Source organism: Electrona antarctica, assembly GCF_951216825.1.
Source record: "Electrona antarctica genome assembly, chromosome: 19".
Classification (NCBI taxonomy): Eukaryota; Metazoa; Chordata; class Actinopteri; order Myctophiformes; family Myctophidae; genus Electrona; species Electrona antarctica.
The window spans coordinates 9,521,791-9,536,696 of record NC_136800.1 but is presented as its reverse complement, the minus strand read 5'-3'; the positions used below and the strand labels follow the sequence as shown (position 1 = coordinate 9,536,696).

The 14,906-nt window shown below is 41.1% G+C and overlaps 1 protein-coding gene across 3 annotated transcripts in view; it reads right to left on the bottom strand.

Moving 5' to 3' along the window:
• Positions 1–14,906, bottom strand: part of egfra (epidermal growth factor receptor a (erythroblastic leukemia viral (v-erb-b) oncogene homolog, avian)) — an 81,833-nt gene that overhangs the window by 8,623 nt on the left and 58,304 nt on the right. For all 3 annotated transcript variants that reach the window (XM_079488729.1, XM_079488727.1, XM_079488728.1), the window contains exons 9-20: positions 14,293–14,419; positions 13,860–13,933; positions 13,644–13,731; positions 12,791–12,990; positions 12,080–12,212; positions 9,839–9,929; positions 7,287–7,444; positions 6,642–6,677; positions 5,773–5,917; positions 4,980–5,102; positions 3,321–3,419; positions 620–805 (exon numbers count right to left, since the gene is read on the bottom strand). In XM_079488729.1, coding sequence (XP_079344855.1) covers positions 620–805; positions 3,321–3,419; positions 4,980–5,102; positions 5,773–5,917; positions 6,642–6,677; positions 7,287–7,444; positions 9,839–9,929; positions 12,080–12,212; positions 12,791–12,990; positions 13,644–13,731; positions 13,860–13,933; positions 14,293–14,419 — 1,460 coding nt within the window. The remainder of the gene's footprint in view (positions 1–619; positions 806–3,320; positions 3,420–4,979; positions 5,103–5,772; positions 5,918–6,641; positions 6,678–7,286; positions 7,445–9,838; positions 9,930–12,079; positions 12,213–12,790; positions 12,991–13,643; positions 13,732–13,859; positions 13,934–14,292; positions 14,420–14,906) is intronic.

The window sequence follows — 14,906 nt, the reverse complement described above, 5'->3', positions numbered from 1 at the left end:
AATCAGGCTGAACTCTGCTGTGGAGTCACTTCTTGTGACTCATGTAAGTCCGATCTGAAAAGGCGCTTTAAAAGCCCTGGTTTCCGTCAGAAGAGACCTCATGTTGTTTCTTAATTAGTGATGTCTTTCACCAGTTATTTCTAGTGATTACATATCCTGGGTCTCTACACACTGCTTTCCATTGTTCAGTAGCACCAAGTTGACGGAACTTGAGCTCAGATTGGTGAACCAATATGATTCGGCACTTGCTCCATGCGCTACCTACCCCTCTATACCAGAAAGCACGCTGGCTGGGCCAGGCTAATAGGACAGTAGACTGACAGGAAATGGGGGGAAAGATGACGAGTGACACGCAGCAAAGGTCGTCGGGATCGAGATCCGACCGCGCGACACGCCGTCAAGGCTGGGATTGCAGCCTAGTGTGCCTGGACCACCACGCCAGCGGCCCGGGCCGAACAGCATGACTTGTACAGTAGTTGGATTCATGAGCTACTAATAATATTATAAATTAAGCACTGCAATATGAATATTGTGTATGTGGGGAATAACTCAGGAACCAGACAGGATTCGAATATTGAACACCTAACACTAAATGTGTAACGGCGAATGGTTTCCATACCTTAGCTATCTGCACACACCAGTTGAGCAGGTGCTGGGAGCCGATGTTGTCCTTGTTCTCCTTGACATAGTCCAGCAGGCAGCCATAGGGCATGAGCTGAGTGACCAGCTGCACCGTGGAGGTCAGGCAGATGCCCAGCAGACGACACACGTGGGGGTGTTCCACGCTGGCCATCACATACGCCTCCTGTGGTGTGGAGCAGGGGTTGGGCAACTTTGACCATTAGAAAGGTCCACTATATATTTCCACACTCATTCCAGAGGGGAACATTGCATATATATATACTGTCGGGCAGAAACCATTATTAACCATCTTATCTCCACTATTTTTCATAATTATTGCGCTAATTCGTCATTCTAATGTATGTCACACAAAAGTAGCAAAAATGGCCGATCCACGTGCACAAGCTCACAATTGTAATCGTGAAATGTAACACTTAATTTTATAACCCGTAAAACAAATACATTGGACTTTAAAAAGACAATACAATTGAAATGGTAGTCATTAAACTACTATTATAGACCCACTTTAAGTAATTAAAGCGGGTCATGTTTGGAATTGTAACAGCTGAAATCAATACTACATCAGTATTAACCTGCGGGCCGCATTAAGTGAAGGTGGGGGCCCCATGTGGCCCCCGGGGCCGCCAGTTGCCCACGCATGGCGTGGAGAACAACCAGAAGCTTCAACTAACTGACCACCTAACATCTCCCATAAGCCCTTATACCAATACTGAACTTTATACAGTACTTTTCCACATTCACATCGTCGCTGTTGGGTGGAGAAACTTGCATGTTCCAAAACCACTACGGTGGAACAAGGAACCCTGCATTCCAATCCAATGTATCCATCAATGTAGATTATAAATGATTCACAAGCTCTTATGCGTTTAATTGGTTAAATATTTGTAAAAACCCACAGGCAGACTTACTGTACTTTCCCTTTCAGAAAGTTTCAAATATAGTGGAAAAAATAGCAGATCTTTAAAGGACTTTGTGTTTTTTTTTCCTACCAAGGTTAGGTTGTTATTAGAGAAAGTAAAAGATGAGTGTTACATTTTGTTCATTTGCTGCTTTCTTTCGTTTTAACGATTTTATAGAATTTATTTTGACAGGGCGGCAGGGTAATTCGAACAAGTGGATAAATATGTATTTTGTTTTACACATTTTTACGGTGATTTCTTTATTATGATTTACTAGTCCTACTAGACCCCAAGAAATTACATCTGGCCAAAAAAGATCATAGGATCTACTGAATGTGAAGGGGGAGGTGACAAACTGACATAACCTGTCAAAAATAGCTAAAATCGCTAAAACGAAAGAAAGCAGCAAATAAAAAACAAAAACAAATAATATGACACTCATCTTTTTCTTTCCCTAATAATAACCTAAAACATGATTGGAAAAAAAAACAACAAAAAAACACTTAAGATCACAACGTGTCGCAACTAGCTACTTTTGTGCAACAAACTTGTAGGCCTGTATATGAAGTAGGGCAGTAGGCCATATATTTATGAAAATGTCTAATATGGTCAATTGGCTTATTTAACCAGCTTCCGTACAGTGATGAATACAACTACTAAGGCTACAATACTCTTTCCTTGTGTCGGTAATGGCAGTTATTTTCAGAACACTACCATACTGTACAGCAAACTCTTGTCTTCAGCGAGTTAATCTCATTTCCTTACAGCTCCATTTGAAGGTCACTCTAGAAACCCGACACATTACTCATTTAAGGGAAAATCACCGGTCATTAGTTCTAAATAGACATCATGTGCTCTGAATTAGAGGAAACGTGACACTAAAGTAACATCTGGCTTGAAAAAATTGCCATTCACAATATGAATATATATATTTTTGTAACCCACGATTTTGTAACCCATTTTTTCACCCAGTGTCAATTATCTAATGTAATCATGGGCGCTACACTGACCTCATGCTTCCTTCTATGCATGAGGAGTCCAAGCTGCTTCTTTTCACCTGACAGGGGAGAGTTTCCCCGGCCGGCCATTCACAATATACCAACTCAATGGTATTATACCTGTATTTTGCAAATTTTCTTTTCTTTTTAAAGGGATTGGCATAAAAAAAAGGTTTTGTAATTTTTCTTTACTTTTTGAGCTCAATTGCACCCAAAAAACCTGAACTTTGAACATTCAGTGGATTTTCTGTGGTCTGGGATTTTTTCTGTGTCTGTGAAGCCTTTTGAGCTGCAGTGACAACAGGCAAAACAGTGAAAACAGTGACATCTGCTGGCAGATTCATATGTCATATATGGGATTTGCCGACTGAGACACAATCACAATCAGCAGGATTATCAGAGAACTTGTTTGAGCCAAAAAAAAAACAGACCACAGAAAATCAACAACAAACCTAAACAAATTAAGAAAAATATATTTTTGGAAGCACAGTGAAGATAGGACAGGAAAGAGGCAGAGAGAGAGAGAGAGACAGGGAGTGACAGGCAGCAATGGCCGTCGGACTCGGGAATCGAACCTGCGGCTTGTTGTCGGGCTGCAATACAGTACATGCACTGTAATTTCTCCCATCAGTTCTGCTTAAGTAAGATGAAGTAAGCTGGGATCCTATACAGTAGTCAGCTATTTACTTCAATTCCCACTAGTAGCTGCAGTTGCTGCGACAGTGAGCTCACACTCCAAAGAATAACCCATACTGTAATGAAACAATATTAATTAACTCACATCTAGTATCTCCTTGTTTGCTTTTGGTGATGTGGCCTCACGCAAAACCTTGATGGCCACAGGGATCTTCACGTCCTCTCCCTCTGGAACCCACAGCCCCTACGCATGCACGCACACACGCACACACACACACAAACACACACACACACACACACACACACACACACACACACGTGTCATTTCATAGGCTTCTACAGTATTATTAGTACTACATACATACTCAAATCCAAATGTGCCCATAAGAAACTTTAAAAATGACATATTTGGCTCTTGCATGCATAAAGATGAACCGTACTATATCAGCACTGTTTCCCAAACAGTGGGTCGGGACCCATGTGTGGGTCGCGGACACATTGTTTTGGGTCCCCTTAGGTTTTGTTTCCTACATGTGGTTTTTAATTATTATTATTTCAAAATTCATTTTCAAAATGTGACGCATATAACGCATTGTGAGCTTGTAGATCTGCTATTTTTATTTTTATGCATTTGAAATGGGACATTCTGCATGATGAGTACTTTTGCTTTTGGTACTATAATTACATTTTGATACCAATACTTATTTTTACTTGTGCTTTTACCCATTACATTTTGAGTTCCGGACTTTTACTTGTAACAGAGTAGTTCTACATTGCAGTATTGAAACTATCACGTGAGTAAAAAATGTGAGTACTTTTTCCACCAAGTGGGCACCCTCCTCACATGGCTACTTGTGTTTGGAAAGCCGAGTCAAGCTCGAGACACTTTGGAGGATTTCTTTGAACCCCTATGCCTTAACCACAGTACTGTTATTCTACTAAATGTACAGTATCTAACCGTTATTGCACTTTATTCACCTGTGCATTTTGGACCCCATTGTTTGCTATTCTGTTCCATTTCCGAGGCTTTGGCACAACCCAGTACTAATGATCTTATGCTAATAAAGCTTTCTCTGAACTCTCCAAACAGTCTCTCTCGCACGCACACACGCACGCACGCACGCACGCACACGCACGCACACGCACGCACGCACGCACGCACGCACGCACGCACGCACGCACGCACGCACGCACGCACGCAGTAGTTCCCAAGCGTTTTAGTTCAAGAAACTAGTGGAAAAAGCAGATCTACAATTTAACAACACGTCGCTTCGAGCCATGATGCAAGCTTTTAGATCTGCTTCTTTATTTGGGATTTATTCATCGAATTGATTAGATTAGTTCTACTTGTGAAAATGTTGGAATTGTTTTTGATTGATGAAAAGTTGCGGTTTCAACTTATTTTTTTTGTCTTTTCAAATAATATATACCGTTTCTAAATGTAGGAAATGAGGAGACATTTACTCGTGAGCCACACAAACCCAAACATGGGTCCCGACGAGTCCCCGACCCACTGTTTAGGAAACTGTAGTCGTGCGTGAACACATGCATGCACACGTGCGCCCACGCACGCACACACAACCACTGAAAGTGAGATCGGACCGACTCATGCATGATGTGGTGTGCCGGAAATCTGACTTTTAATTGAAAAATGGACACCAGATGTAGATGTGGGATAGCATTGAGGGGTGTTGGTACTTGGTTCGCTGCTTCACTGCAGCTCGGCAACACAGGAGAGGAGGGGATATCATGGGACTGTTCACAACAAAGTGCTTATTAATACAACCGACACGTAGTTCGTTACCTTGTAAACGGTGCCGAAAGCCCCTGATCCCAGCACTTTGATCTTCTTAAACTCCGTCTCCTTCAGAATCCTCAGCAGAGCCTGATTGGGCGCCTCTCCGCTTGGGGTCAAAGGTTCAACCAACTGAAAAAAAGAGATCATCAGCACGCTTCTATCAAGTAACCGCAAAGGCATTTTGGCAGTTTAACGGTGACAGACATCGCATAATAATGTACTACAGAACCTCATATACATATGGAGTGGATTTCGACTAGTAGCGAGGCCGATTCTGCACTAATCTGGCCTAAAGCTGAGTTTTGTCTTAAGACTGTGTCACCCCCCAGTTGTACGACAACATTTCTTTTGAGCGAGCCCACACAGTTTCTGCAGGAACTGCTCTTCTAGTTTATCTTGCTATTGCAAAAGCGCTGTGTAGCCCTGTTTCAAAAAGCACGCTATAATAAATAACGTTTATTATTATATTGAATACTATTAGACTTTAAACAGGCGTAAACCATGGTTAGAAGGCTTCCGGCATGCAGGCATGGGCATGCGTCCAAGCCAATAACCCATTTTGGGCGGGTTATTGGGTTTTAAACATTATGTTATAATTTAGCTATTGAAAAATAGCAGATCTACAAGCTCATAGCGCGCCACCGAGTGGCGCGCTACGAGCTTGTAGGTCTGCTATTTTTGAAAAATCGTGAAAATATTTATTTCAGAAAACTGGAGGTTTTAGAAGATCTTTTTTAAATTTCGAGGTCAGGCCTAAATGGGATAAAAGACTCCTGGATTGGTTTGTTCCTCTTCTCACCTCTCTCTCCTGCAGAAGCCTGCGCAGGGTCCTCTTCCTCTTGATGTGGCGTCGGCGTAGCAACACAAACACAGACAGCGCTGCGATGACCACAGCCAGCAGACCACCCACCACACCGGCCGCGATCATAGACAAGCCCGATTGGCTGAAAGACAAAAAGAGGTACAGATTGATACAGATATTACACAGTGGAAGTATAAGCAGCAGACTTATCCACTTATTATGCTCTATATCAGAGGGTGCCCACACTATTTTGACTTGAGAGCTATACCTTCCAAATGACCAGCTCAACAAGATCTACAGACCAGAATAATTATTATCCCTTTGCTGGAAATAGTTACATAAGACACACTTGGAACAGGAAATAATTAAGAAAACATCTGACCAATATGAAGTGAGTGGTGCCACAGCGCCCCCTGTTGGTACCCTAAACTCGGGACACCACCAGGGACGGACAAAGCTGGGCATTGGAGTGGCTGCACCCTATGGTTGCATCACTCAAAAATAAAATCTCAAGACTGAAAATGTAATGATGATGGTACCGTATGATCATTCTAAAGTAAACCTATTGTTGCTGTTTTTCCACATAACAGCAACAATCACAGATTTGAAGCATTTAACCTCTTTGCTTTTATGACATTTTTGAGACAATTCATGTTAAACTTGTATTCTATTCCTAATTCCTGATCCTGATCACATCAAATACTCTTTCATCTTAAAAAAAACAACAAATGACCGAAAATAGCCGATCTGCAAGCTTGCAGATCTGCTATTTTCGATGTTTTCAGAGAAGACACGCTGTGGCTTCTATGGAATCCAAATGAGTGAAATCAATGCGTGGCGACTGAGAACTTTGAATCCATGCTCACTTTTTCTGGCAGCCTTTCAGTCCAGGGCCATTGCATCTGTAAACAGAATGTGATTCACGGTCAGTAAATACATATTCAGTCGAATGTCTGGGATGTTTGCATATTGTATATTACATATCCAGCAGTGTTGATTTCGTCGACTAATACTAAGACGAAAAATGTTCGTCGACTACCTTTTCTCACTGACGAAAACTAAATGGAAACTAAGCTACGATGACTAAAACGAAGACTAAATATATTGACAATTTCGTCAACAAATAAAAACTAGACTAAAACTGTTAGAAAGGGACTAGTGGACAAGATATCCAGTATAGTCATTTTACACTTGGTTGCATGCTGAAAATAGCCGATCTACAAGCTTGTAGATCAGCTATTTTCAGCAAGTGTAAAATCAGCCATTACGACGGCATCAAGGCCCGCCAAAATACATTTTAGTCGACTAAATCAACTGTCGATTTAGTCGACTAACACCAAAACATTCCAGGTGACTAAAATATTACTAAGGCTAAATGAAAACTATTCAAAAGACCATGACTAAAACTAGAATCAAAATTTGCTGCCAAAAACAACACTGATCTCCAGGTGGTGAAATTGCACATTGCTAGTATCATTAACGTGTTGGCATGAACGATACGCGCCGCTTACCCTTGGGTGCAGTTTTTATGGCACAGCCGGCACACGTGCATCGGATCTGCGTATTTCCAGACGAGAGTGTCGCCTTCCCCCGGAACACCTTTGGGACAACGTGACACGCAAAACAATCCATCCTGGAAGTTGGCACACTTTGTGCAATTTCCAGGACCCTGAGAAGTAGAGACAGAAATACAGAGAGTTAACACCTTGAGGGCCCGGATCTATTTAATCCATTAATAAAATGTGCCCATCATTTATAGCGCCCGGACCACTTTTACCGGGGGACCGGAAGTTGTTGTGAATGTCTGTGTAGCAGCTAACAATAGCCACACCACTCTAGAGTCGATCGACAACAACTGGACCGCGGAGCGCCGTCTAACACAGGATCTTTTTTCATAATTAGACGGGATGATTTAGATCGCGAGTTATGAACGTTTTAAGACTGTCACTGTCACTGTTGTGCAACACCGAGGATTGGGCAACAAGCGCTCCTAGGCTGTGGAGCGATGCGACCGGTTTTGATATCATTAATCTCCGTCCCATTTATCAATCTCCGCCCTGGGCAACTGACCATGAACTTGAACTTGACGGTGATCTCCGTCTGGGGCCCTTAAACTGTTAATATCCGAACAGACTGCATTCTATATGGGTAAAATTATAAATGGAATAATACATGAATCCATAAAAATAAAAATAAAGTATTGTACTAGAAAAAGTGCCCCTCGGGGCACAGGTTGTGGCCTCCTGGTGGCGCTATAATAGGCCAATGTGAAAAGGGTGGGATATATTCCTCAGCCTAGTAGGAAAGTGTGTGAAAGATTTCACGTAAATTGCATGCTGCGTTCATGATTAGAGGCTTTTTGTTCAAAACGGGCCAGTCCTGCAAACTTTGAAAGCCAATGTTAGCCAATTAGGATGGAATCTGAAATATCGGACAGATCCCTCTTGAACACATGACTATAGAGATACTGTGTAACGATTTGCGGGATTTCTGGACAAAATCTGGAGGAGAAATAGCCAAAAATGTGTTTTACAAAAGTCGGCCTCCTGGTGGTGCTATAACAGGCCGTTCAGGAAGATTTGGGGCAGAGGTTCATCGTTGGCATCTAGGGAGTCTGTGTGCAAAATGTGGCATGGATAGGGCCAATGGTGCCGGAGATTAGCTGGTAACGGACGGATGGATTATCTATGACGTATGACTACAAATCGGGGTAAAGGTTTCACCCCAATCAGAGCTCCGTTGACTCGATTTATGAAAGAATAAAACGTGAAAAATGAGCGGAGGTAGGTGGCCTACTGGCAGTGTGCACAAGACATTTGGTACATGTCTTTCTTAGTTACATATTATGCTTAAATGCAATAAAATGTAAATAATTAAAAAAGAAATTTGGCACTGATCAGTTCAGCAGTTTAGTTCATGACTCAGAGGAAGATGCATGGAAACGTCAGTCATGTCTTGTTGTACTATATCCTAGCACACAAAAGCTTTAACTTAATTTTTCATGTGGTGATATAGGTTTTTTTTCTTCTTTTTTTTACCTGTGAGGATATTGAATTTTGTTGTTATTGTTCATGTCATGTCTATGAATTGATTGCATAGGGCCTAAATGGAAACAAGACCGCAACGACCTTTGGACTGAGTGTTTGACTCTACTCTGTTGCTGTTTATACATTTCTGTAGGGCAGTGTTGATTTCGTCGACTAAAACTATGACGGAAAATGTCCGTCGACTACCTTTTTTTCACTGACGAAAACTAAATGGAAACTAAATGAAAACTAAGCTATGGTGACTAAAACTAAGACTATTGACAATTTCGTCAACAAATAAAAACTAGACGAAAATGTTAAGAAGGGACTAGTGGACAAGAGATCCAGTATAAGTAATTTTACACTTGGTTGCATGCTGAAAATAGCCGATCTACAAGCTTGTAGATCTTGTAGATCTGCTAGTTTCAGCAAGTGTACTGAACAGTCATTACGACGGCATCAAGGCCCGCCAAAATACATTTTAGTCGACTAAATCAAGTGTAGATTTAGTCGACTAAAATCTTATACTATACTTATACTTATCTTATACTTTACTAAAACATTCAGGGTGACTACAATGTGACTAAAACTAAGTGAAACTTATTCAAGAGACTATGACTAAAACTTAAACTCAAAATTTGCTGCCAAAAACAACACTGCTCCAGCAGTTTGTAAGATTAGCCCCGGACGGACATACAGACATACAGACATACGGACTTACAGACTTACAGACTTACAGACTTACAGACATACAGACATACAGACATACAGACATACAGACATACGGACATACGGACATACGGACATACAGACAAATATACAGTATCAGACAGAGCTTCTTCTAGAAGCCGATTAATCTGCCGATTAATCTCTAAAAACATGTTGCGTTCGCTTCTTTACCCCACAAAAGCGTCTGGCAACGAATCCAGTGGACCATATAAACACTTCAGTTGTGTCATTATTTATGCAGTAGACCAATAGACAATTGAGCACATGCTGCTATTGTTTGTTTACAGTAGAGACACACGTAGACGTACAGGAGCATTACAGGACTCTGTTCCGTTGAGGTGCCGACACTCTGAGTTACACTCCAGGCAGGTTCTATTCACTATCACCTCACGTGGTTCTCTGTGGAAAGAAAGAAAGAAAGAAAGAAAGAAAGAAAGAAAGAAAGAAAGAAAGAAAGAAAGAAAGTTTTAACATTACGCACAAGAACCCTAGTGTCCCTATTCTGGGCATTTTAACACTTATTATGATGCTGCCAGAGTTTGTCAAAATAAAGGTGCTAGAGTGCCCGGCAGATGAGGCAGATTTTACTGAGAAAAGCCCCGCCTTCCATTTCCCCCCACAAAACCGGGAGTTATAATCTTCCGTTACTACCTCGCGCTACCTCGTCTGATCTCTCTTTAGAAGCGTTAATATTCCAAACGAGATGCTTGGATAAGTAGGACAGAACATTGCCGTTCTGATCAAAACCATGGACAGCGACACAGATTCAGAGATAATAGACAGTTTTTGTCGGCCCGTAAACAAGTAAGGGAATGGCTGCGCACATGCATGCGCAAAACAAGGCAGCTTTTATATCATTAAAAAGGACCTAAGGACGCCTATACACGTCCTTAGCACCCCGCGTTTTTATTGAGAGGACATGTGGAGACTGGAGACGTCTTTAGCACAAAAAAAAGGTGTTAATAATAGGCGAACATTCAGCAAAACACAGCTGATCTATAAGGTCACAACATGTGAGCTTGTAGTTCTGCTATTTCCAGCAAAGAGCTTTAGTGTAGAGGGGAAAAAAGGAACGGACCAAGTATATGTCTGGGGGACCCCAGTCAACTAAGCACTGTATACTGTGTTTAGGGTAAGTGGTTAAACTTGACAGACTTGGGTATTGCTGGCAAAGAAATACAGATGGGTTTCTTTTAGGGTTTTTTGTATTGTATGATGTGCGTAGTGTAATTGGGTCTGGGTGGATTGCCTGGATTGCCTCTGGGAATCAATAAAGGTTTATGTTATCTCATGTGATGATATTGATTGCCGTGTCAAGGTCCTGACTGTTTTTTATGCTACGGTATTGTGTATGTGATATGTGCCCATTTTACATGCGCTTTTTAATGTTGATATATTAACATTTTTATCTGCTCTTCTTTTTGATATTTTAAGAATATACAGTATATTCAAAGATCTGTGCCAGATTTTCGTGTTTTAAAAAAAAATAGCAGACCTACAAGCTCGTAGCGCGGCACTCGGTGCCGCGCTACGAGCTTGTAGATCTGCTATTTTTCAATAGCTAAAGTATAACATAATGCTTAAAACACCAAAAGGGGTTCCCGTCCAGAATGGGTTAACCACATTCTGCTCTACTGTACACGTAAAGGGTCTTGAGACAACGTATTGTGTTGTTGTGACATGTTTTGAGACGACTCGTTGTGACATCTTGTTGTCGTACACCGAACTATATAGGGCTTAAGAGGTTAATTAATGTGCGCGGTGTCCTTCTAAAATAATACATTAAATGAAAGGTTACATCTGAAGTGAAATCTTTGATCCCTCTTTTTTTTTCGTTTTTAGGGCAGACGTTAACGTGTAAGCAAGTTCAATGTTTGACAGAGAACCTCTTAAGATAAACAGTTGGGGAGTGTGTGTGCCATTCCTGCTCTGATGTTTGTCTTCTCCAGACCCGGGTTTAACCCATTGAGACGGGGAACGCAGCTGTGTCGCTTTAACCATTTATTTTAAATGTATACTGTATTTATTGGAAAATAGCAGATATACAAGCTCATCATGAGCTCGTAGATTTGGAAAAATCGGCAAAAATGTGTGGAAATCTTTGAATATAATATTATTTCACAGCGAATGTTTTAAACTCAAATATTTGCTTCTGGGGGGGGGGGGGGGGGGTCCCTGTAACAATTTCAAGTGGGGGTCGGCAGGCCAATTACATTAGCATTTTTGGGGTCCTTGACATGAAATATTTTGAGCACCACTGAGTCATAGAAACATGAGGTTTTTCACAAAAACTGTCACGATTTGTAGAATCTGGTCTCAGTTCTTAATGGCTTAAATATATTCACTAAGGCATGACTTCATGGACTCAATAGCAAAGCTCTCTATCTCAGCTGCTATCATCGGGCCGGAAACAGCCCGCATGAAAATAGGCTTCTAAAAAGGAACTAACCTTGTAAATCACATCATGCGATCAAACTGTTTATTTGTCTACAATGACAAGAATTGCTTTTTTCTACTCTTTGCTAAAGGGAGTGATATTCCTTCCTCACCCCTCCAGGATGTTGCAGGAGTCAACACAGCTCCCATCTCGGCTGTAGTCCCGGCAGGCAAAACACATGGCCGGGCCAGGGCCCCAGCACCCGTCCTTGGTGCACTTCCTGTCACAAATCTTGTTGTGCTCAGCTGCAAACAAACACATACACACAACCTCAATTAGAAATCCTTACATTTATGTTTGATTAAGATTAAAAATCCTGCAATGATCTGTGGCTACACAACTAGGGCCGGTAGAGTGGCCGGATGGAAACTGTAAAAAAAACTGTAAAATATCTAGAGTCTAGATATTACCCTTTTATTCTACCAGTCTATAGAAATCAACATTAGAAATGTGCCGTTCAATTTGGTCAATGTGGCAAACACAATTTTAGAGATTTGTCGATTGAATCAACAAATGTATTGAATTATTAGTTGGCTAAGAATGAAATTAGTTGAGGACATTGAACTGTGCGGTCTATCAAGCTGCGTTCAAGGTTCAACCATCCAGACTTGGATGGTTAGAGCGGCATGATTACATACAAAGTCAATGCAAAGACGAGAAGTTGCGTGAATGGGCGCAGTGCGACCTGGCGCAGCACACACGGGACGAACCGAGTGAATATATATATATATATATATATATATATATATACTGTATATACTGTATATATATATATTCAGGTCTGAACGCGCCTTAAGAGATGTCCTGTATTAATGTAACTTACTGCAGGTGGTGGCGTTTGGGGTTAGGTCAACCTTGACACTTTGGCTCTCGGACTTAAAGAGGGCCTTCCAGTGGCGTTTCTTGGTGTAGCAGAGGTTGCTGTTCTTGGTGATGAGCACGTCCCCGTCGCTGATCTCTCTCAGTGACCGCAGACCCAGGTGGCTGATGCCCAACGTGAGGATGCCCAGGCTATGGCTTCCACTGTGGTACACAGATACACACATAAACATACACACATAAACATTAACATAAGAGTATATACCCATTTATTTACAGAGAATTATTGACCGGTGTTGATTTCGTCGACTGATACTATGACGAAAACTAAATGGAAACTACATGAGAACTAAGCTATGATGAAACTAAGACTAAATACATTGACAATTTCGTCAACAAATAAAAACTAGACTAAGGGACTAGTGGACAAGAGATCCAGTATAAGTAAGACACAAGTCATTTTACACTTGTTTGCATGCTGAAAATAGCCGATCTACAAACTCACAACGCGTCGCGCTGTGACGCGTTGTGAGTTTGTAGATCGGCTATTTTCAGCAAGTGTAAAATCAGCCATTACGACGGCATTAATGCCTGCCAAATACACTTTAGTCGACTAAATCAGCTGTAGATTTAGTTAACTAAAATCTTGTGATATTTAGTCATAACATATTTAGTCATAACACTAAAACATTTGTGGTGACTAAAAGAAGACTAAACTAAAAGTTTAATTCCAAAGACTGTCTATGACTAAATTAAAATAGAAATTTGCTGCCAAAAACAACACTGAAATTGACCACGATATTTTAGTGGATATTTGAATCCACAAGGAGAGTTTCAACAGCGAGCCTATATAATACCGTTTGGTCCTCCCACGAATGACCTCCAGGTTCTCGAAGGGAGTGAGCGAGTCCATCGTCTTTGGCCAAGCCTGAATTAGTAGGAAGCCTGTGAGAAGGTACGACATTTTAGGGGGGGGGGGGGTTACAAAAATCACTGTGTGAAGTGAAAATAATGCAAGCAATTAGAAATAAAATAGGTCATTATGTCATCATTCAGGAGTTGTGCAATCTTACCTGTAATTTCTCTAACGGTCTTAAACACATCCAACTGGGCAGGGTCCATCTTTGGTGTCTTTGTAAAATCGTCCCTGTAAATTAAACGTAGTATTATACATAGAACCTCAATGGAAAGAAGTCCCCAGGACCTTTTTCGTTATGCTTTTAGCTCAAATGTCTGACTGTACCTCCTGCTGTTTACCTATCTGTCTAATAAAGTATTCAAAAGTATTCAGTTCGAGTTAGTGTCGAAGTGTCCTTGAGCAAGACACTGAACCCCAAATTGCTCCTGGTGTGCTGGTTGGTGCCTTGCATGGTTTCCTCGTCATCGGTGTGTGAATGTAATGCACAATCTATGTAAAGCGCCTTGGATAAAGGTGCTACACAAATGCACCATTAACCATTCATATAATGTCACCTGTGAAGCTTATGTACTATTGCTGCCACTCACCCATCAAAAGATGTAGAGATGATAGCGATGTTCCCGTTGATGACGGTGCAGTTTCTAAAAGACTCAATGTTGGAGGCATTGATAGACAGCGAGTGGATCAGTTTTCCCATTCCAAGCCCATTGCAAACTGGAATCCAATCAACAGCACAACAAAACAAAATGGACATTATCAACACATGGAGCATGTCTCATGTCTTTGACCTCATGAAGCTGAGCCTAGTACAGTTGCAGAAACAAATAACACGTATTATGGCCTATATAAAATATTCGTTAAAGCAACATTTTTATTGAGTAAAACGAATTAATCTTTTGATTCGTTTGAATTAATCGACAAATACTGTTCCATTGAAAATGACCACTAGTGGCTAAGCTCAAATTTGAAAGCTTTCTTCACAAAATGTGTTCATAAAGGTGTCTACTATCACCTCTCAATTTGTTCCAAGCCAACTCCCTTGGGATACGCTGTGAGTGACAGCTGCTGAAAGTTGGGGTACCATTAACAACCTATATGCAGGCAACATTTACAATTTTTCATTATGCTTTAAGTAGCATGTGACGTGTCAAACTAGGGGGTTTTCATGATTCTGAATCCATTGCAAGCATTAGTTTTGCAC